At 35.3% G+C, this 25368-nt stretch overlaps 1 protein-coding gene across 1 annotated transcript in view; it reads left to right on the plus strand.

The window, feature by feature from the left end:
• The window catches only part of Znf804b (zinc finger protein 804B), a 184402-nt gene extending 159368 nt beyond the window's left edge, over positions 1–25034 (plus strand). Inside the window, exons 4-5 of the mRNA XM_045160059.1 lie at positions 9683–9816; positions 20658–25034. Of these exons, the coding sequence (XP_045015994.1) occupies positions 9683–9816; positions 20658–24300 (3777 nt within the window). The 3' untranslated portion in view covers positions 24301–25034. The remainder of the gene's footprint in view (positions 1–9682; positions 9817–20657) is intronic.
• Positions 25035–25368: the final 334 nt, after the last annotated feature.

A 25368-nucleotide genomic window follows, 5' to 3' on the forward strand; every position in this document is an offset into this window, starting at 1 on the left:
AATGCCAAAAACTATGAAACATTTATCAAAGAAAAGTCTAAGAACTATCCTATTTTAATAGTAAATGTACAATTGTATTCAGTAGTAACCTGACTTTGGATTTGGACAAATTATAAATATTTCTAATCAACAAATTATTCAACATGAGAAGGACCCATTCTTGTATACAATTGAAAATAGATAATCTTAAATTTCTTCAGTTCAAATTTTAAATGTGACATGATATGTAAACAAATATCCAGACTGCTGCCTTTTTCTGTCCTTTCTTTTATCATAAACTTTATGTGCCCACCTTTCAACTTTGGTCAGATAAAAACCACTCAAAAAGTGCTTTTAATAAAATGTCATTCAAATTTCCTTAACAGATTGTTATAGCACATTGAGTCTACTGCTCATCATGTTTCTAAATGTTCCATGCCACATAATCGTGCTTTATACTGGAAAATGATTAAAGTTCATATGTGCTGAGCATTTGTTGTGTAGCAAGTAGTTTACTAAATGATTTATCTTTCCCTAAGTCAAATAATAACCCCAAGAACATCATAAGGCAAATACGGACAGATTGCTAAGTTCCAAATGTGCAAAGTAAACTTCAGGAAAATTGAGTCACTTTCCTAAAGTCTCAAAGCTAATGAGTGAGAGAGAAGGTACAAAATCAAGTCAGGCTAGTTTTATTTTGTTTACTGTTAGGTGCTTGTATATTTTCTTAACTTATCCCCATCCAGGGAGGCTCAAGTTCTTACCCTAAGTCCCTACTGATGAGCATGTGATTGTTATGCTATCACTTTTTAAAAACTGGTTCATAAATTACCATATATAAATTAAGTCTCTGTCTTTGATTATGAGTGCTGACCTAGTCTGGAAATCTAAAGTTTGATTATGATCGTTTCTTTTCAACATGATATTGCATTAGAGAATGAAAGCCCAAAATGTCTTACCTTTGGATTTATCATATATTGCTGAGTTTAGTATGAAGAGTTCTGTGAAAAATGAAAATATGACCTAGTCTTATGAGAGACTGTATTTTAGCCCTAACATTATTGTAATGGAATTATTGTTCTTCCCAACTTCCTTAAGTTTGCTACATCTCTGAAACTAATTTCCCTCACAGATAATTCACAATATTGACTAATTCTAAAAAGGAAATTGCAATCTATTAATTCTATGATTTAAAATACACATGCATTCTATTATTTTAGTAATACAAAAATGAGTAATTTCTAGATGTCATCTTTGATCAAATTTATGTAAGCTAATTTTAGTAACTTAACAAAGAGTAAATAATATAGTAATATATGATCTTTGTTAAAATGTTAGCTCAATAGAGTGTCCAACAGATCAGATATAGAAAAAGACAAGTTGTGTTTTAATCCTTGAAGATACTTGAGACTTGAACTTTACTATAAAAGATGTTTTAAGATGTTATAGTTAATAAATGTGGAAAATAGATTCAACTGTGTAAGACATTTAAGATGCTTATTTATTTTATTTCTCCATGTATATTTGAGATATCTCTCTCTCCCCTAACTATAAATTATCTACATGAAATTTTATATTCATACATACACATATACAACACACACACATGCATTCATGCACACACATATATGTGTATAAATATATATATGTATATACAATACATATATATCCCTGATTAATCCTAGCTTACCTCATTTGAATGAAAATAAATTGAATCATAAAAAGTAGTTATTAAATTTAAAAATAAAATACAATTAAATTAATTAAAATACAAAAATACTAATTCAATTACTAAGTAAAATAGAAAATCCTTTAATATTACGTGAAGCCCTCTTATAATAATATTATCAAGTTAGATCTCTCAGTCATTTTATTGCTGTGTTCAAGTAATATTCAAATCAAAATGCTCCTATAATGAATACCAATAGCAGATAATCTTTTAAAATTATGTCAACACATTTATACCAAATCCAAGAATAAACAGGTAAACAAAGGTGAAGGAATAGGAAAAAAATTAAAACTAGTATGACTGTCATTCAAAGTGTTAACACATGACAATTTCAATCACAAGATGTTGTAGAAAATCTAAATGTCAGTCCTATCAGAAAGCTAAGTTTATATTATAGCCTAAAGAAATGAAAAGCTAATTATGAACTATGATGGGAAATTTCCTGTCAGGAGATAAGTGTACACCCAAGCACTGACCGACTCTTTTACATGGTCTTGACTTAGTACTCTGATAAAGATTCTTCAGCAGAGTAGAAGACAAGAAACAAATGTCAATATGGCAAGAGAGGGCTAACCTAAGGTCATAGATAGATGAAACAGAGAACAAGTAAAACCCCGTTATATTCTGAACTCTGCATAAGTGTAGGGTATGGATCTTTTGCCATTTAAAGAGGATCCATGAAACATTTCTTTCACTTTGGACCTGCAACAAATGATATTACAATTGCTGAGCAATAAGTATAGAGTGACAAACACTAATTTGGACCAGGAGAACCACGTATCTCTTTCAGTCATCTGAATTCTGCCTAAGAGTAAGAGGTCATTAACTACTGAGGAAAGGGGCAGATAGTCTGTCTTTTAGACTTTGCATAAAGTCCAAGATAGATCTCATCTAATACCTATACAACATTGACCATAAAACTGTGGTCATGTGCTACTAAAAGGAGATACAGAAAATATCTTTGTGGAGGGCTGGGAAGATGGCTTAGCAGTTAAGGTGCTTGCATGCAAACCCTTAGGATGCAAGTTTGATTCCCCATATCCACTTATGCCAGATGCACAAAGTGGTCCATATGTCTGGAGTTTGTTTGTAGTGCCTAGAGGCCCTGGTGCACTCTCTCTCTCTCTCTCTCCCTCTCCCTCTCCCACTCTCTTTCTTTCTTTAATAAATAAATAAATGTGGAAAAAGAAAATGTATCCTCATGGTAGGAACTCTGTAATGAATAGGTCTATCTTTGGGAAAAGTCCTGAAGAATTGAGGATTAATCACTCTGAGCTTGAGGTATGAATGCATAAGAGACTTTGTATAAATAGAGGTAAAGTAATGAAATGACCAAGAAAAGCCTGCTGCCAACAAGTAGTTAATCAGATCTAGTATTTGCAAGAGGATATCAGATGAGGAGGAAGACTTTTACTCAAAGGGTCTGGCTAAGCATCTGGAAGGGAAAACACCAGTGATTAAGCAACAGGATACATTCTTCCAAGAGAAGCTGGCTAGACTGAAGAGTAAGAACTAAGAGTTCTACATAATCATTGTTGAGCAATAATAAATGAAATGGAGGCAAAGTTTAAGTGAGAATAATTCTACCCAATCTGTGTTGATTTGGTGGGTAAGATTCTTCAATATTACTAGCAGAACTCTCACCAGATGTTCAGGTGTTCTGCTCCAAACAACCAGTATGTCGGTCATCCCTATCAGAATATGACAGAGAAAGAAAGACACATTCAATTCTTTGAACAAGGAGAACTCCTTTCATGTTAATTTCTGAAGTTAATTTCATGGTAAGAAAATACTCTCTAAAGAGAAGCACATTAAAAAGAAGTGTCAGAGAACAGAGTCAACAGAATTATACCATACATTTTGATCAGTAATAACTTAAAATGCCAATATCCAGATCAGGGCTGGGGAGGTGGGTCAATGGGTAAATCACCTGCCACTCAAGCCTGGGGACCTGACACATAAAAACTGAACACCGTAGTTCATCTGACATCCAAGTACTACTATCACAAGGTACAAAGCAGAGACAGAAGCATATCTGGAAGCTAGAATTGCTTACACAGCAACTAGCAAGAAATCCTTCCTCAAACAGGGTGGAAAGTGAGACCTAACACTGTAGCATTTCCTCCAAATAAGCGCTGTAGCATACATTGCCTGGACTCACACACATGAACATGAACATACATATCTACACTCATATATGACACAAAGATGATGTTTTAAATATGAAGAAAAAATAAACTTTATCAATGTAAAGACAATTTTGGATTGTGTAATCTTTTCTCTATCATGAAGGTCCACACATCATCCTATGAAATCTGAGCAATAAGTATATTTTCTAATAAATTGCATTGTAAAACATATAAGCCTTCATTATTTCAGAAGTCTTATAAAAGACATGTTATTATAGACAGAAAGAGGAAGCTGCCTATCACTGATAGAAGAATAAGAATATTGAGAAAGATGTCTCACTTTACTTCAAAGTCATAAATGGGTTTATAGAGTATGGAAAGAGTTAAATCAAGGCAGAACCCCTCAAGACACATACTCTGCATATTTTTACTAGGTACAACATAATAGCAAGCTACATGTGGAGTAGGAAATGTAGTGAAAGGCAGTACTTCTGTGGTGCAGGCAGAAAAGGCCAGCATCAGTATTAATACTAATTTTAAGTTATTATTGTCCAAATACAAACATGGAGTTTGAAAACTATGGGGAGCCAAATGTTTTTTGTTCAACAAAGAACAAATGCAGCTAAGCTATAAATAACATTTTTTTCAACATTGTATATTTAAGGCTCAGCAGAAAAGGAGGCATAGCAAGTTCCTGATGTGCAAATAATTTTCTTTAATCTCTACTGCTCTACTGTTTGGCATGAAATGTTCAGCATTCAATAAAAACATCATGCTGGGAAATTAACCAGGACCTGATAAACACTGTTGTAAACATGACTACTTAAAGAAAATTTTTGCCTTTGGTAAATTCAAATTCCTGAGACTACTTACTACATTATAATTATTATATATACTCTGTAAATTATTTAGAGGCAAATATTTAAAAAACACTTCTGTGTAATTATGTGTGTGTCACTAAAAATTTTTATAATGATTTCCAAATAGTGTGTCATAGCCTTAAACAGCAGATCTAAACTCTCTGTCATAAAGTGTGTTTTGTTTCCAAGGGCATATATTGCATTTACCAAGACATACCATATGCAGAGTCATCATAAAATGTACTCAATAACTATCTATGAAAAAAAATTAGAATAGGTTCTCCTACCATAGCACTATGAAATTAGAAGCAAGTAACAATGACATATCTAGAAAATCTAAGTATTCTCCCTGAGTTTGGACCTCCTGACTTTCAGAACTGTTAGAAATAAATGTTAGCTGGGTAAGCCACACATTGGCATTCTGCTAAACAGACTAAAATAGGTTCTAAATGGAATAAAATATACTAGACTGCAACAACAATGCATAAGAAAGAATAATATTGGTCAATGTCACTTATTGTAGATGCAATGCTTTAACAAATTCTAGCAAATAAAAATTGTTATTAAATAACCAACTAATGTGTTTTCTAAGAATGTAAATTTAAGAAAATAAAACAATGGAAGTTATTTACCACATAAATAGGATATAAGAAAAGAATGACACACAATAACATTTTTGCCTGTGTATGAGTGTGGTGTGTGAATGCATGTGCCTGAAGTGTGTGTGGTTGCATGTGGGAGCCAGAGGTCGACATCTGATCTGGTGTCTTCTTTACCACTGGAATCCATAAAATAGACTAGACTAGCTGGCAAGCAAACCCTGAAGATACTCCTGTCTCTGCTTCCCCAGCTCTTGGATTATAAGTATGCACAGTAACTTGAGCATCTGTGTGAGTTATGGGGATTGAATTCAGGTCCTCATGATTTTCCAGACAAACATTTTACCAACTGATCTATTGTTTCACCCCCCTAATGTGTGTGTGTGTGTGTGTGTGTGTGTGTGTGTGTGTGTGTATGTGTGTGTGTGTACATATATATTAATGAGAGAAAGAGAGAGAGAGAGAGAGAGAGAGAGAGAGAATTGGTTGCCATGGCCTCATCCACTAAAATTGAACTCCAGATGCTGTGCCACCTAGTGTGACCTTGCACTTGCCTCACCTCTGTGCATCTGGCTTGTGTGGGATCTGAAGTCAAATATGTGTCCTTAGGCTTTACAGGAAAGGGCCTTAACCACTAAGCAATCTCTACAGCCCTCTTAAATACATTTTAATAAATGCTAAAAATTGTACTGTGAAAGAAAAAACATGTGCATCATAATTGCATTGGTCATTTGCTTTCCTCTCTTCTATCTTTTTTTATTAAAAGATAAGAATATGATGTGAAAAGATAAATAGAATATATTCACTTTTACCTGCTACTTTGCTAAACAATAAAATCTCTCTACTATTCTTTGAAAAGACTAAAATTGTAGCAATTCTAATGTCATACATATGTCATAAGTTGTTCTCAAAGTACTTATCCATTGCATACCCTTCAATATTTTCCCTCAAATTTTCTGTTTTCTTTGCATCAACCTGAGTTACTGACAATTATGGTGTTATAATCAACTAGATAAATACCTGAATTTTACAAGATCTTAATAAAATAGAGGAACAAATAGATTCTAGACAAACCCCAAATATGAGACTGGCAAAATTGTACCTATGGATTAAACCAGAAATCATTCTATTTTATCGATTGGAAAACAGACTTTTTATATTAGACAAATCTACTCTTTGGCTAGAAATAATTCTACTCTATCCATTGGAAGATAGAGATTTTTGCATTAGATAAATCTACTCTTTGAAAGGTCTTTTTGTAACAGATATGATCACTTCATATAATCTTATACAAAAGTATGGTACTTACAATTGAATTTTGTTGTTTTCTGTTTAATAGGATGACATCAATTTTTTCTTATTATAATAGTTGTTTTTTCTTTATTTGGGGGCTGTTTTAATAATTTTTGCTTTTTGTATTTTAAAGATACCAAATGTACACACATTTTAATTTAAAAAATATTTTATTTATTTGAGAGAGAGAGACAGAGAGAGGAAGAGTCAGATAGAGAGAATGGGTGTGCCAGGACCTCCACCCACTGCAAATGAGCTACAGATGTATGCGCTACTTTGTGCATCTGGCTTATGTGGGTCCTGAGGATTTAAACCAGGGTCCTTAGGCTTTGCAGGAAAATGCTTTAACTGTTAAGCCATTTCCTCAGCCCTGATCATTATTATTTTGATTCATTTGCACCATTATCATTATGAATTTACCTTACTTTTTTTGCTTATGTTATTTATTTGTTTGAGAGTGACAGAGAGAGAAACAGGCCCATGGAGAGAAAATTGAGACACCAGGTCCTCCAGCCACTAAAAATGAACTCCAGATGCATGTGCCACCTTGTGCATCTGGCTTACATGGGTCTTGGGGAAATGAGCCTTGAACCAGGGTCCTCAGACTTCACAGGCAAGTGCTTAATGGCTAAGCCATCTTTCTAACCCCCTTACTTATTCTTAATAACATTTCTTCAATCTTTTGTATGATTCTAGAGGCCCTCCAACCTTCTTTTAACTACTTTTCATATGGTAAAGAAATTTTTTTTTCTAATCTCTGAACTCATTGTATCTTAATTTTTAAAATTTGTATTTCTAGTAAGCATTGTATGTTCTTTAAAATTTATTTACATTTATATATAAAAGCAAAAAACTGGGCTGCAGAGATGGCTTAGTGGTTAAGGTGCTTGCCTACAAAGCCAAAGGATCAAGGTTTGATTCCTTAGGACCCATGTAAGCCAGTTGCATAAGGTAGCACTTGTGTCTAGAGTTTGCTTGCAGTGGCTAGATGTCCTGGGCCTGTCTCTCTCTCTCTCTCTCTCTCTCTCTCTCTCTCTCTCTCTCTCTCTGTCTCTCTCTCTCTCTCAAATAAATGAATAAAAAAAAGAAAAACAGCTATACATATTAAGCACAATGTTATCTGTATTTTAATGCTAAAGTTTACTTATCTCTCTCTATTGAAGGGAAAAATTTTGATTTGTATATTTGCTGTACTCCATAGTAGGAATTGATAGTATTTTTTGGAAAAATAACAGACTGAAAAAAATGTGTGATCATTTCTGTAGTTCAGAAACAAAAACATCGTCTCAGAATCTTGACAGCTAATGGAAGACTTAAGTGTACTCGAAAACCTCCAATAAAATTCTAGTCATGAGGAATCAAGTATTGACTTTTGTTTCCTTTTTGATTTTTCAAGGTAATGTCTCTCAGTAGTCCAGGCTGACCTGGAATTCACTATGTAGTCTCAGGGTGGCCTTGAACTCATGGCGATCCTCCTATCTCTGCCTTCCAAGTGCTGGGATTAAAGTGTGTACCACCATGCCTGGCTAAGAATTAACTTTTGTGACTAAATAATTTCCTCTCTTAGGTTATGCAAGTATTATATTCTGGTAATAACAGACATTAAATAAAGTATTACATAGAGTATTTTGCACTTATTCATTATGAAAAGTAAAATTATCCCTCACATCCAATTCATCATCTTCTCTCTATAACAATTAAGCTGCATTTTATGTGTACTCTACCATAGTATAGGGTACTTTCTAAAGAGTCACTGCTTATAAGTCAAGCTTTCACTGCAAAACTTGGGTTATCCAGGACATGGAGTCAGAAGGCATGAATAGGAGAGCTGGGAAATGAGGGGATCTATAATTCTCTCTGTGAAGTCTATCAGCCCTTTCATGATCATCTTCTTTGCTGTTTATCAGCTCTTGAGAACTATTGATTTTTTTTTATTTTCTAATAACACATGGGACACATGTAAGATTTCCTGAGATTTCCCATTTCTTAGCAAGATTTGATTTATAAAAAATGAATTCAGGTTGACTACACTGTATTTCCCATGGCTGTTTCTAGATCTGCAGCTACCTTGTTCTTTATGCTCAGAACATTCTCATTTGAAAGCTTAGTTTGCAGTCTTCAGACACCATCTCCCAGGAGCATGCTCCTTGCAAGAATGAAGCTAATGAGCATTAAAGTTTTTGTCCCTTGCTTTATGTGTGGAAAAGTCTGCTACTAGGTTATTGATAGCTCTGTAGATTTTTCCCTACCTAGGTAAAATCCTTTCTGTCTGATTTGGGAAAAGAAAAATCAATATAGATCTTATACTTTTCAAAATCACTCTGTATGGGTTAATAGAAGCTAATATTCTAATGTACTCCCAATTTAGGATTAAACCACAATCCTCAAAATGTTCAATTAATGGTGTCTGTTGCACAGTTTATTCAATATGTTTAGACATTCCATGTATAAGTTTCTAAAGAAAAAAATATCAAACAGGCAATAAGCAGTATCCAGTCTGCATATAAACCAATTGTTTCAGAGAAAAGATTAATTAAAGGGGGCGATAGGCTAAGTTGAATGAAGCAAGGCCAAGTCTCTATTTGGGTTTAAATTCTTAACCCATTATTGTTATCCTCGTGTGATTTTATACATACCTCCACCAGAAAATGTAGGTAAATATCACATTTTGAAGTGTGAATTATTTCATATAAACAAGACACAAGTAACTGAAATAGGAAAACATGTATGAAGAAGACAGAAGATCCCATGACCTTTTCCCTCTTCATCCATAGACATTTAAATATATATCCCACATGTACTTCACTGCCACATAGTGACTCAGCTGTGTAGTCAAGGTGACCAAAGGAAGGACTGGGGACCAGCTTTGCAGTGCATTTCCAAAGTGACTGTGACAGCTCTGAGAAACAACCTAGTTGAAAATTGCATTTATCTACTAAATTTATTTTATAGCATCAATAGGAATGTTTTTACTCCTCCTGTCCTGGAAGTCACCTCTGTACTCAGAGCAAGGATTAACAAGGACCTAAGTGGACGAAAAAGAACATAGTATTTATTTTTAGAATTGTTACTGTTTTTCTTCTTTTTACACAGAGACTGAAAGAATTAAAACAACGAGAATTTGCTAGAAATGTAGCTTCCAAGTCTTGGAAAGATGAGAAGAAACAAGAAAAAGCTCTTAAGCGACTTCATCAGCTGGCTGAGTTAAGGCAACAGCAGTCTGCATGGTAAGAATAGAGCCTCAGAGGCCCCCAACACCTCAGCACTGAAGCAGACCAAAAATGAACTCAACATGGCTCAGGGGAATTTTGCGGAAGAGGGGTCCGAAAGAATGTCAGAGTCACATTTTGGGTCATGATATGCAGAGACATTTATCGTACCAATAACTGTGGGCTAACTCCACAATGCACGTCCCATTTACATCAACAAGGAGGGGCCATTGGGAGGGGGTAGGTCATGGATAAGCCTAAACAATGGTACCAAACTGACTGTATTTGCTGAAAAGAAAACTAATTTAAAAAAATAAAAAAAAAGAATTAGAGGAAACTGGGAACTTTCTTCCAACCTCTGGGGACATTACCATAATAAATCTACTCTGTTCTCTGTATCAATGTAAAATTATCATTAATCACAGATATGTCTGAAGGCAAATTGTCTTATTTATTAAAAGTAAGTGAATTATCTTACCATTTAATTTTTCTTCCTTCCTAACATTATTGATTAATGTACTTATTAATGAAATATTCCAGGAAATGATTCTAATATACAGGCATTTACTTTATCCAGTTGACCTAACCTGACAAAGTTTATCAGTGATTTGTTTTATAATGATGCTTTCAGAAACTATTAATAGTTGTGTATCCTTTTGGAGGGAATATGTTCCATACATTCATTCATTCCCCTGCACATACTTGTCTGCCTGACAAACAAGATGTAATTAATGCAGTTAAATTTATGACACAGGGCCATTTAAATTGATAATTATAATGGAACAAGTATTACACTAATACATTCTTGTAGCTGAAAAATAACACTTTTATAAAAGCTTAAAGCCATCAAATGTTTCAAAGCTGTTACCTGGAATGCAATTAAATTTGCAAAGTATGATTTTCACTCTTGTGGATAATAATGTATAAAAATAATGTATCTAATTAACATAATTGACAGAAACTCTGAATTTTGAAATTTATAACTCTAGGCCAAAATTTAAACACAGTGTTTTAATTATATTACAACAAAATATTAGACTTCAAATGTGATTGTAAGAAAATGTTAGACTTCCAATATTATTGTAAAGAAATATTGGGGCCAACTATGAGTGAAAATAGTACTCAGCCTGCAATATTAGTATTTTTGTAACTTTTAGAATAAGTTAATTAAAATAAAATGCAATGTAATAACAGTAATAAATAAAAACCAAATGTCATGGAAAGGAAAATTACAAGATTATAAGTAACCAGACATGAAGTTGATGGGAAAAATGCGTGCCTAGTAGGTTCTGTACAATCAAAGAAGCAGAAAGCAGATTTAGTACTGACCTTTTAATCAATCAATACAATGAGGAACTCAGAACATGTTATTAAAATACTGTATCAGAAAGACCTTGTTAGAGCAGAACTTAGAAAAATAAGTTCTATACTTCTTAGGGTAGCACACAGAAAAAAAACACCTAGGTAAGATGCAATTTCTGGCATTGGATATGAGATACAGTAGTCAAATCATAATAAGGGGTAGTATTTGCCACAGAAAGACAGCCTCAAGAAAGTTTTCACAGGGTCTGAGAAGATGGCTCCATGGTTAAAAGCACCTGCTACTTTTAGCATGTGGAGCTATTGGACTAGACACTGTCATGTTTAACTCCCTATAACCAAGATCTTAGCTGGGTGTGGCCTCATACTTCTATTACCTAAGTTCTACAGGGAGCATAGGCCAGAAGTTCCCTGGACCTGGATTACAGACAGCATCTTGGGGTTAAGGGAGAGACACAGTCTCAAGTAAACATATGGATGAGCAAAAACATGAAGGTAGTTTGTATTCTCCTCTGGCTTCTACATGTATGTGCATGGTTTGTGCACAAAAGCACAGCATATACACATCACAACACAACACAACACACACACACACACACACACACACACACACACACACACACGCACGCACACACTCACATACACACACCCCACATGCAAATCTGTTTTTACAAAAGGTGCTCACATGATAGGCTAGATTTGCCTGGTTCCTAATCAAATCCATGGCTATTTTACTACCAGGAATGTTATAATACATCTAAAGTCTTTCACCTATTATAAAGTTTCTTCTGTGAAAATAGCAAAAGACCAAAGGAGTCTTGAAAGATGGTGGCTGTAAGGGGAATGGGATGATGTATTTCTGGACGATATTGAGGATAATGGTGATGCTATTATTTTAAAGTCTAAGTTTGCTAGAATTTCCCAGTGAAGTCTGTTAAATTAACACGTTCACTCTGATGAATTTATGGTATAACTCTGCAAACCTGCCTTGCTGAACAAGGAGCAAGGTAGGCTGTATAGGTCATATGTCATACTGTTAAGAAAAAGATAAATGTTCAACTTCATAGATATAAAACTTGAAACCAGGAAGATGTTATCTTTCTTGCCATTACTCACCATCTGCTGTGTAGCTAACTCCACTATCTGCTTAAACAATCTCATATCCTAAGGGAACTCAGTTAGAATTATAAAAAGTTTTTTTTTTTTTTAAAATGACCTCAGACTTCTTTTATTTTTTTTTTTTAATTTTTATTTATTTATTTGAGAGCGACAGACATAGAGAGAAAGACAGATAGAGGGAGAGAGAGAATGGGCGCGCCAGGGCTTCCAGCCTCTACAAACGAACTCCAGACGCGTGCGCCCCCTTGTGCATATGGCTAACGTGGGACCTGGGGAACCGAGCCTCGAACCGGGGTCCTTAGGCTTCACAGGCAAGCGCTTAACCGCTAAGCCATCTCTCCAGCCCAAAAAGTTTTTTTTTTTGAGGTAGCCAGATGGATGGTTAAAAATTAAAAATAAAATGAAAAGTATTAATATCATTACCTCTTTCCTAAACAACATTTCATTGCCCTTAATCCTCAGATTTGTGGAGGAAACAGTTATAAATCAGGCCTTTCCTGTGAGGACCTTTCTCAAGGATGTCCTTCTGTGGTGGATCTTGCCCAGCTATCATTACCTGATTTGTTGCATCTTCTGAGTATGATGATGCAGATAACAAATCTTTTCCATGACTGTGAAATAGACTGCAGAATATATGCATAAACTTGTATGTGAGTGAGAATACTTGAATCACACTAATGAACAAATGGTGGAAGGAAACTGGTAATGGGTTATCATAGAAAAGATCCAACTCTGCCATCTCTTGGACAGTCCTACTCACCCTAGATCTGCCAGAAGACTAGCTATTGTATGAAGAGAATCTCGTTTTCTATATATAAACATATCTGTGTAAATATAGGACAGTTCATATTTATATGGAGACCTTTACAACATATAAAAGGCTTGGAAATGTCTATCGTGACAATGTGAAGACCCACATTAGAAAATCAAACAACTTAACAAAATCATGCTATTTTTATATGCTTCATACATAGTTTTTAAAAAATATTCTTCTGCTTAAGAGGCAAATTCTTATTTAGTATAGTATTGGTATAGACAATTTATTAGTAAGAGTTAAATAACTAATTCTGTATACACTTTCTTACCAGCTACTATAGATAAAATAAGTAGTTAAAAATCACATAAACTGGGCTGGAGAGATGGTTTAGCACTTAAAGCCCTTGCCTGAGAAGCCCAAGGTCCCAAATTTGACTCTCTACAACACATATCAGCAGATGAACAAGGTGGTGCATTCATCTGGAGATCATTTGCAGTGGCTAAGGCCCTGGTGTGCCAATTCTTCCTCTCCCTCTTCTCTTGCTCTCATTAAAAAAATCACAGAGCCGGCCTGGTGGCACACTTCTTTAATCCCAGCACTTGGGAGGCAGAAGTAGGAGAATTGCCCTGAGTTCAAGGCCACCCTGAAACTACGCAGTGAATCCCAGGTCAGCCTGAACTAGAATAAGACCCTCCCTTACAAAAACAAATACAAAAGAAAAAAAAAATCACAGAAAGTAAAAATTTTAAGATAGTTCCAAAATAAAAAGAATTGAAGAACAAATGATCTAGATGTAAATATTACTGGAATAGGGCTGGAGAGATGGCTTAGCGATTAAGAGCTTGCCTGTGAAGCTTAAGGACCCTGGTTCAAGGCTCGATTCCCCAGGACTCATGTTATCCAGATGCACAAGGGGAGTTCCTTTGCGGTGGTTGTAGGCCCTGGCATGTCCATTCTCTCTCTTTCTCTGCCTCTTTCTCTCTATGCCTGTCACTCTCAAATAAATAAATAAATATTACTGGAATAGTCTATACTAGAAAATAGAGGATAAGAGAAATAAGAAATATTGGTCAATACATATCAACTTCCAGATATAAATTCTTGGTATCTAAAGTACAATCAGATGACTATAGTTGGTAATTGTGCTGTTTACTTGATATTTTTCAAGATAGCGTATCTTGGTAATTTTAATACGCACACAATTATATGTGGTGGTACATTGTCAATTCATTTGATTATGGTAATAATTTCACAAGGTATACATATAGAAGATCACTGTTATCAACCTAGAATAAATATAGTTTTATTTGCCAATTATATTTCAATAAGCTGGAAAATAATTAAAGCTGTAATCATATTATAATGCATAAATTTATATTCAAATAATAGAGTTTAAAACACTGAAGTAACACCAAAGTGTAGACAATTAGGATTTTAGAAAATAATAAAAATAAATTAGACTTAATATAATAGAAATTAAAGTTCATAAATCAATTAAATAAAGCATTTAAAGTATGAAAATAAGATTTGCCAAGATTGAAAAGGAAGATAGATGTCTAAAACATGAAAAATTCAACAATCAGTATTGCATATTGGTTTATAAAAAGCAAGCACAGGGGCTGGAGAGATGACGTAGCGGTTAAACGCTTGCCTGTGAAGCCTAAGGACCCCGGTTCGAGGCTCGGTTCCCCAGGTCCCACGTTAGCCAGATGCACAAGGGGGCGCACGCATCTGGAGTTCGTTTGCAGAGGCTGGAAGCCCTGGCGCGCCCATTCTCTCTCTCTCCCTCTATCTGTCTTTCTCTCTGTGTCTGTCGCTCTCAAATAAATAAAATTAAAAATAAATAAATAAATAAATAAATAAATAAATAAATAAATAAAAAGCAAGCACAAAAGGACCAGAAGCAAAGGAAAAAAAAAATACAATATAAAACAATAATACCAAAGAAGTTTAGAAGTATTTAAGCAATATAAAAGAAGTACATTAAAGAGATGAATAGCAAAGTAATGAAACAGAAAAGAATGTTTAGGTTAATGTAAATCAAAGCAAGAAAATGCAGAAAACAATGCATGGGTAATAAAAAAGTTAAGAAAAAATTAATATTTAACAAATATAATTCATAAACATTAAACTATCTTTATCCAGGTGGAATCTGCAAGAATAAGTGATACTATTTAGATAGTAGACATTGGAATAATTTGTATTGAATACAGTGTGTGTATGAGAGAGAATTGGTGTTCCAGACCATCCAGCCACTGCAATCCAACCCCAGACACGTCACTACCTTGTGCACAAATGGGACTTTACCCAAATGCATCACCTTGTGTGTTTGGATTATATGAGATATGGAGAGTTGAACAGGGTTTCTTAGGTTTCACAGGCAAGCACCTTAACCACAAAGCTATCCTTCCTGACCTAAACTCACCTTTCTAAAGAACATGATGAGATTATTCAAAACAAGGGGTTACTGAGATAGAAACAAAAATAGTTTTTATTGTGAAACACAAGATTCAAGGAACAATTACTGTTTTAGAAAAGTCTTAAATTTTATTTTCCATGCAACTCAGGAGAATATTATAACTGTAAATTACAGCTATTAATTCATGTGAACAGACAATATGAAATTATTATAAATGGAATGTTGGCTAAAATTATTAATTTTAAGTAAAATCCATAGGGCATATAAGCAATAGGTTATAGCATTGTAAAAGAGAATGAGCAAAGTAAAACTTGCATGAAAGGAATTCTCCCTGATTAAAGATCACAGAGACAAACAGTAAGATCTAAAAGTTACATTCAGAAAAGCCAATAAATTTAATATAAACTGCAATATAAGAAACAAGGTCAGGAACATAGCAATAATCAGAGAAATTTTTTTAAAAGCAAATTGAATACGTCCAAAATGTACAAGCAAAAATTTTTAAATGAAATTAACCTGTTCAGTTTAAAAGGAAACCAACATGTTCTGTGTTCTGGTGAATATATAATAAATAACCTATGGAGTAGGTTCACTTGACAAGTGTAATAAATAAAAGTGAAAATTCCAAAATCATATAATATAAGCACATTCATTTCAAATAAATAGATTTACAATGTCTGTATAGAAAACTGAACAGAGAAAGAAGGGAAACCAAAATAAAACATCAGACAAATGATGTGATTTTTATAGCTTACCCCCAGGAAAACTTTGTTTTTTAGTAAAGGGTTATCAAATAATATATGAAAGAGATGAATAACTTTTATTTTTTAATTTTAAAATATATTTTTATTATTTGCAAGTATAGAGAGATAGACAGAAGACATAGAATGGGTGTGCCAGAGCCTCCAACCAGTACAAACAAACTCTAGATGTGTGTAATACTTTGTGCATCTGGCTTTATGTGACTACTGGAGAATCAAACCCAACTCATTAGGTTTTGCAGGCAGGTGCCTTCACCACTGATCTATCCCTCAAGCCCAAGACAAATAATTTTAATCTAAATATTTCTATTGATTTATTTTCATTAGCAGCTTTCTATTTGAAACTAATGGAACTCAAAAAAAAATCTTTTAAAACTTTTAAAAGATCAAACACACATGCACACAAACGATACAAATCGTAGAAAGAATATTTTGGGGACGAGAAACTATAATGTAAATAATAAGAGCACTAGTAAATGTGTATTACTTTCTATGTGTTTATTAATTAAACAAGTTTCAAGTCATAAAGAACTGGCCATCTTGTTTCAAAAAAAATTAAAAATTTTTCTTTCTTTTTATGAGAGAGAGAGAGAGATAGAGAGAGAGAGAGAGAGAGGGAGGGAGAGAGAGAGAATTGGCACACCAGGGCCTGCAGCCACCTTAATTAAACTCCAGACACATGCTCTGTGGTGTGTGCATGTGTGACCTTGCATGCTTGTGTCACCTTGTATGTCTGACTTACATGGGATCTGTACAATCTAATATGGGTCCTTAGGCTTCACAGGCAAGTGCCCTAAGTGCTAAGAAATCTTTGCACCAAGCACTAAATTTAAAATGGTATAATTTCTGCCGGGCGTGGTGACCCATGCCTTTAATCCCAGCACTCAGGAGGCAGAGGTAGGGGGATCTCCGAGAGTTTGAGGCCACCCTGAGACTACATAGTGAATTCCAGGTCAGCCTGAGCCAGAGTGAAACCCTACCTTGAAAAAAAAAAAAAAAGAGAAAAATAAATAAATAAAATGGTATAATTTCTAACAAGTTAAATTTAAGAAAATTAAAGAAATGTTTTTATAAATTAGATAGTTATTTTCGTTGTGATTAGTTTTGACAGTTTCATACATGCATATTATTATAATCACATTCACCCAGATTATGCTTTATTTTATTTTTCTCACTGCCTTTCCTTTTGATATTCCTTCTTCCCAATATGCACCAGTCTATTTTAAAGTCATTTTTTTCTTTCTTTCTTTCTTTTTGGTACTTAGTAAGGTTAATTACAGAGCTGCTGAGAGGAGCATTGGTAAGGGATCATTTATTGGAGCATAGCAATTTACCAATGGTTAACTGCCAATGGTTCTTCAAGGAGGAGTGGGGCCAAGAACCCATCTCCCAGCAACATTTAACTGCCTAGAAGTGCTCGGGGAGGGGTCAAACCTCATGAACTCCTCTTCCATCCATAATAAAATAATGGTAGGCTCAAGCTGATTCAGGTATTGTGAAAGTACCCACTCATAGCAAGCACTGCTATGAGTAAAATGAATACAAAGGCCATGTCACATATGGAAGACAGCATTACTCAACACTCCACTCTTCTTTTTCTTTTATCTCTTAAATTCATTCTCTGTCCTCTTCTACATGGTTCACTGAGCCATGGAGGAAATTATATAGATGTCTCACTTATAACTGGGCCCTAAGCAGTCACTTAAACTTTGCACTTTGACCAATTATGAGTCTCTGGAGTAACCATGACCCACTGCAAAAAAAAAAAAGAGCTTATGTTATGTCCACACTAATCTGTGGACATAAATATAAATTTTAAGAAAGCAGTTTGACAAGCACAACATGTCCATTTAGCAAAACAACTCTAGTTGCTTTCCTACTAGAGCCTATGACACCAACGACTTTTTGTTTTGTTTTTTGAGGTAGGGTCTCACTTTAGCTCCGGGTGACCTGGAATTCATCTGTAGTCTCTGGGTGGCCTCAAACTCACAGTGATCCTCCTACCTCTGCCTCCGAGTGCTGGGAATAAAGGTGTATACTGCCCCACCTGGCAGCCACCAACTTTTGACCACATTTACAGTACTTGACATGAATTCACACCCACAAAGCAGACCTCAAATTCTTCTATAAAGCAAGCAGCTGGTTAACAGCACTGACTGCTTCTACCACAACAAATAACTCACAACCACATGGGGAATACCAGCAACCCCACTGAGAAGGGCTCCCAGTTGAATAGGGATAATAACATGTGATATATGTTCTTTAAAAAAAAAGTCATGTCAGTATTTCACCTGTGGTTGGCAGTGTAGCACAGTAAATGTAAACGTATTAAATTTTCTGAAAGTGGGGAAAGAGAGGGGAAAATAGAGAGATTGAGTTTGGCAATGTGGAACATGCTCTAATCCTAGCACTTTACAGATAGGTACAGAAGGATCAGAAGTTTAAAGTTATCCTTGGCTTCATTGTGATTTTCATGTCAGCTTTGTGAAACCCTTTCTCAAAAAAACAACAGCAGAAAAACCAAAAATAGATATTGGTTTAATAGATCAAAACTAAAACAAACAAAACCTTGAAAACTTGTTTTGGAGTTTTATCTGTGGAAAATAGCTATTTATATACCTTGACTAAACTAAAGCCTTCCTTTACTCAGGGTATGTCATCCCTGGTCATTAAAGGAATGTCAGATGTGGCAACCATATCCACCCTGCGTGCTACATAACCAAGATATACCTACTGGTGTAGTTGTGACATGGGGGTAAACAACTACTCTATTACTTGTGTCTGATGCCTACTATATGAGAGGGAATTCATGTCTGCCATTGAGAACATCATCAAAATTCTATGGCTAGGGAGGTGAAGCTACTTGTGTTGTCTCACTAAACACATGCTGTGCCCATCAAACGACCTTCTAAATATTTATATCTTGTTCATTCCCATAGAATAATGCTACTGTCACTTTTGTTCAGAGAAGTTTCATGCAAAATGAAGCAAAAGATCGGGATGGGTACTAGGGACAAGCAAAACTCATAAAAAACTGAGAATAAGTGATTATTGAGTACTCAGTACAAAATGAAAAATGTCTGATATATCTTCTAAGGCTCATGGAGTGAGGAAGAAAGGACAGAAGAAAGATCCAGAGTATGGGGATGCATCAAAATGCTATTTGTGTTTTAAAATGACTTTGTACATTATCCTCCAGATGTGAAGTTATTATTGCGTTTATGACTTCAGAGCAGCTGTCATTACCTCCATAAGACCTGAAAATTATTGACACCAACAACATATTGACACAGATAATGGAGGAGGACAAAAGATGATATCAAAATATAAGAAAGGGTTCAATGGACATAGACCAGCAAAGTGAGGGGGGAGAAGGTAAAGGGATTATGATCAAATTTATATTATGCTTATGTATGAACATTCAATAGAAAGTTAAAAGAAAATAATTTAGTGTATAAAATATTTGTGAACATAAGGGACTGAGTTCATAAATGCAGCACTCATGTAGATTCTAGATATAATGGCACAGGTATGTCATTCCAGCTCTGGGGATACAAAGGTAGGGGATCTGTGGGTTGTAATGGTTAACTAGTCTAGATGAGTCAGTGAACTCTACATTTAGTGAGAGACCCTGTGTCAAGAAAACAAGTTGGAGAGCAATTGAGGAGATACCCCACATTGACCTCAGGTCTCCATACAAGCAATCACACATATCACATGCAAGTGTACATGCATACATACCACACACAAATACACATACAAAAATAGGAATAAATAAAAGCATAATTAAAGGGAGTATGGAGAATAAGCAGTTATTTAGAGCATGGAGGACAGTTAATAATATCTGTAGTCCCAAACAAAAGACAGCCCATTTGGACACCTGCATCAAAATGCTATTTGTATCTTAAATAATGCATATATTTTGCATAGTCTTGAACATTTTGAAGCTAGAAATTTGAGGTCACAGGTTACATTCTGGTCATTTTAAGAGTTGCAGAACAACCTTCCCTCTGTACTCCTAGGTGAAGGGAAAAAGACAGAGCTAAGGACCTCTGTGGGTTCTGCAGGAGATATACTGTGATGTAAACTTTAAATTTTTTTTTCGAGGTAGGGTCTCACTGTAGCCCAGACTGACCTGGAATTCATTATGTAGTCTCAGGGTGGCCTCGAACTCATGGTGATCCTCCTTCGTCTACCTCCTGAGTACTAGGATTAAAGGTGGGTGCCACCACACCCAGCTTTTATTCATTTATTTATTTTGTAGTATGCACTTGTTAATTTCAAAATAATATACCTAAGGCATTTTAGTAGAAAAAACAGTTATCCTGAAATGTACAAACATGATAAAACGGTTGTATTACCAAGGATAGAGTGTGTTAATCAATAGTAAAATGATGCACCATAGAAATACTAAGTAACGTTTGTATGTAAATTCAATTACAATGCTAATATCTTAACCAATTAAATATTTCTTGTATTACAGTGTTTCTGGAAATGGATATGGACCAGCATACAAAGCCCCCAAGATAGCCATAGAAAAACAGCTCCAACAAGGTATTTTCCCAGTTAAGAATGGAAGAAAACCATCATACATGAAGAGTGCACTTCTTCTTAAGGGCAAGAGCCTCCCCAGAAGCACTGCAGAGAGACAGTGGTCCACCATGCCTAGTCGACATCAGCTCCAATCAGACAGATGTTATTTATTTGGAAATCGGGTAATGCAAACACCTTCTAATCTTAGCAATGCAAATCACAGAACAGGAGTATCATTTTCATTTTCAAAAAAAGCATATCTAAAATTAGAATCTTCAGCCTCAGTATTCAGTGAGAATGCAGAAGATACCCATGATTGTAACAAGTCACACACCTATAAAACAAAACAAACTGTGGAGAAATGTAAGTGTTCCAGGTTTGCAAATGAGGATATGCACCTTACCAAGGAAAATGTTGTCAACATGTCACCAAGCCATCTGGAGAATGTTTTGAACAACACTTTCTCCATGAATTCAAAAACTTTGCAAAACAAAAATGAATCAATTAAGAAACTGGAAGGTTCAATAGGCATCCATGCTTCTTTCTCTAAATCTAACACCCATCTTTTAGAAGTGAATTGTACTTCTTCCAGCAGAGAGAAGGAGGCTAGGAACACACTGGAGAATGCTTCAGAGAACTGCATTAATCACTCATGCCAAACAAACACTTGCACCAACCCACAAGACATTTATCACACTAATGCCAGTATATTTGAATGTCTGGATGAATCTTTATCTCCAGGACCAAGTGAGCAAAGGAGTACAGTGCATTTGAATGCTAATTCCAGAATACAGAGCAGAGGAAAATCTTTAGATGAAACAGAAAGAGTGGAAAAACTTTTGAGAGAAAGATGTCCCCATGATGTGAAAAACAAGCCACTGTCTTTTCTCCATGTACAGAGCAAAGATGGCCACACTACTTTGCAATGGCCTGTGGAACTGCTGCTCTTTACAAAAACAGAACCCTGCATTTCTTATGGCTGCAACCCATTATACTTTGATTTTAAGCTTTCACAGAACACAAAAGATGAGCATAATTCAGAAGGCTTGAAAATGAAATTGGGCAAAGAAGCTTTGGAAATGAAAAGAAAATTAGATAGCCAAGTCTCAGGTTTAATCAAACACCAACAAAAGTTAATCCCAGATCATCAATCTATGAAACCAAACATGATTGTGGCAAAACCAGATTTGCAAAATTTCCAGACAAAACATACTTTGGGCTACAACAATTTTGAGCCTCATAGGGGTAAACATAATTTTAATGCGAGTGATTTGGAATTTAAAAATCCCAAAGTTCCTGCTTTCCTTAATATGTCTCTAAAGGATTGTAGAGGTAAGAATAATACTGATGATAATGAATTTAAGGAATCTACAAAGGTCCATTGGCAAACATGTGAAAGAGTCATTCTAAATGATGCAAAGGAGGGCTTATCCTGTCCTCCTCATATCTCCAGGACTAAAAAGCATAAACTTATTCCCCACAATCCTGATTCAGAGATTGAAGAGGAAAACAAGTTTACCTGGAATTCTAGTCCTTTTGTAGCTGACAGCCACAGTGACTGTGGGGATGACTTCAGTGTCACTTTGAACAGAAATATCAGTATGGCCAACAGGACTGCTGGATGTGGAAACCAAAGGAACAGCCAAAAACATTCTCCAAAGCCACCTCTGGATGGACAATCAAGTCCCCTGGATATATCTCCTAGCAGTCCGTCCAGTTGGAGAAAAACTTGCTTATGTCATAGGTCCAATAGCAATGACGGTGGTAATCTGTTCTACTTTTGTCAAAGAGAAAACAACTCAAGTGAAAGACTCAAAGAGAAATACAAGAAGCACAACTGTCTCTACTTGTCTGATGAGACATTAAGCTCTCCATCGGAAACACAGAGAGACAGGAACTGTAGATTGTGGGAATCATTTAAAAATAAAAAACATTCAAATCATAGATACTGTCACTGCAAAGGAAAATGTAAACTGGGGAAAAACCAGCAGTTCTCAGGAACAAAATCCACAAGAATCATCTATTGTGATTCTAGCTCACAGCTGTCCCCTGCTAGAAACAGTGGAAAACTGCTTAATGGCCAGAAACCTCAGCACAACAAATTGAGCTCTTTCACAAGACAAAGAATTTACTGCTTAAGAAAAAGCAAGAAAAGTAAAAAATATTCAGCCAGCCCTCATTCTTGTGATCTGGGAAAAGTTGAGCACAAGCCCTGTAACTCGGGCGCCATCACTTACCTTCTGAGAAACTGTCCCAGTAGCTCTTCAGAAACCACAGAGTCAAGCATTCTACAAGGGGAGAAGACATACACTATGACAGCCCAAAACCTTTTAGAAAGAGTACAAGCCAAGAAGTGTCAGGAACAATCAACTAATCTTGAGGTCTCTTTAAACAGTTATGAAAATGAATCAGTGACAAATTCACAAATTCAATGCACAATTCAACTTGTACCACCAATTTTCGACAGACCAACATTGCCTTCATCAGGGAAAAGACACTGCACAAGTAAAAGAAGTGATAAAGGCGGTAGAGTTCATAGGACTACAGGGAAAGACAAAAATGAAAGCTCACAGGCAAATGATTTCTCTATTTTATCAGATACTGAATGTGATAATCATCTTTCTAAAGGTGTAACCCATGCAGTCACAGACCCTCAGTCTTTAAGCAGAAAAAAGAACCCAGTAACAAAAGAACAGTCAGAATTCTTAATTAGTAAAGTCCTACCTTTTACTCAGAAATGTGACCCTGTGCCAAATGATTTCCCAGGTGCTTTTTCCTCCAGTGGGTATACTGGTGTAGCTGATTCAACAGAGGCCAAAGAGGACCAAATAAATCTAGGCTTACAGGATATAAGCATGCATATGAATCATGTGGAGGGAAACGTAAACATTTGCTATGACAGAACTATGCAGAAGCGTGACAATGTGGAAGATGAATTAGAATTGTGTCATAAATCTCTCTCTCCCCCTTTAAGTCAACAGCCTATAACGTTTTCTCCTGATGAAGTAGATAAATACAAGCTTCTACAGCTACAAGCCCAGCAGCATGTGCAGAAACAACTTCTGTCAAAGCATCTTCGAGTTTTGCCTGCTGCAGGATCCAATGCTTTCTCTCCAGCCTCTGCTATACAGACAGTTCCAGTCCACCAGCACACATCCATCACCACCATCCACCACACATTCCTGCAACATTTTGCTGTTTCTGCTTCTATAAGTTCCCACAGCAGTCACCTCCCAGTGGCTCATCTACATCCATTTTCACAGCCACATTTTACACCTATCTCATTTTCTACCCTGACTCCCACCGTGATCCCTGCACACCCCACTTTCTTAGCAGGTCATCCCCTGCATTTAGTCACTGCTACCCCTTTTCACCCATCTCACATAGCATTTAGACCTCTCCCTCCTACAGCATTTATCCCCACATTGTTCAGTTCTCACATAAACCCAGCCACAACTTCTATCATACACTTGAATCCTGTAATCCAACCAGTGTTCCAAGGTCAAGATCTTTGCCATCATTCTTGCTCCAGCCAGATGCAGCAGTTAAATGGAGTGAAAGAGGCCTTAAATGTGTCAGGACACTTGAACTAATAGGTGTTAGAGTTTCTCTTCTGGATAAACAAAGAATCAATTTGTCACTACCTACAAAATAGTGCATTTAATGTCACCTATCTGGCTATTATCACATTTAAAACACTGGTGCCAAAAAATATAACCCATGTATAAATATAAACTGGATCATCAATATTAAAGCGGAATCATTTAAAATAACTTCTTTGCTTGCAAAAAAATGATAATGCTAATTTTAATAATCTTGTGGAGAGGAAGGGTGCAGTGTTAAAGAATTATGAGGGATGAATTTTCACAATGTTATGAAGTAGTAACAGGGAATATTCAGATTGAGAATTAATACTAAAATAAAATAAAATGGAATATAATTTCCTATGTTTTAGATGTTTGAAGCATATATGGATAAATGAATGTGACTTTCAGTTTTATTTGTCAAATAATAATAAAATATCAGTGAATTTCATTACACATTAAAAATAATCCCTGTGGTTCACTTTTGACCAAGGTATCAATCCATATTACATGTTAATATGTTTTCACAGGAAATAAAATATAGCAAGAAATTTTCAGATTAATAAAGGTTAGATAGCATTGAATTAATTTCACACAGACTAAATTGTTTAAATTCTGTGAAGTAATATTTAACTTCACTTCCTATGAAACATTATAGGTGTCAGTAAATAAAGAATGTTTAATTTTTAGGAGCCAGGCATGGTGGCACATGCCTTTAATTCCAACACCAGGGAGGCGGAGGTAGGAGGATCTCCATGAGCTTGAAACCACCCTGAGACTACATAGTGAATTCCTGGTCAGCCTGAGCCAGAGTGAGACCCTACCTCAAAAAACAAAACAAAAATAATAATAATAATAATAATGATAATGTTTACTTTTGTACTAGAAAGCACATGCTAATCAAAATTATTATTTTATAATTTAAAATAAAATAAGAAATACACAGAATTACATTTTGAATATGTCAGTCAATCTTTTAACCACCAAAAGGATTAATTTTATTCTTTCCTCCTTTACTCAGAAACATTACTGCATTTAGCCATTATATGTCCAATTTTAAAAGTACAAGATTTGGAA

Source organism: Jaculus jaculus, chromosome 10, assembly GCF_020740685.1.
Source record: "Jaculus jaculus isolate mJacJac1 chromosome 10, mJacJac1.mat.Y.cur, whole genome shotgun sequence".
NCBI classification, from domain to species: Eukaryota; Metazoa; Chordata; class Mammalia; order Rodentia; family Dipodidae; genus Jaculus; species Jaculus jaculus.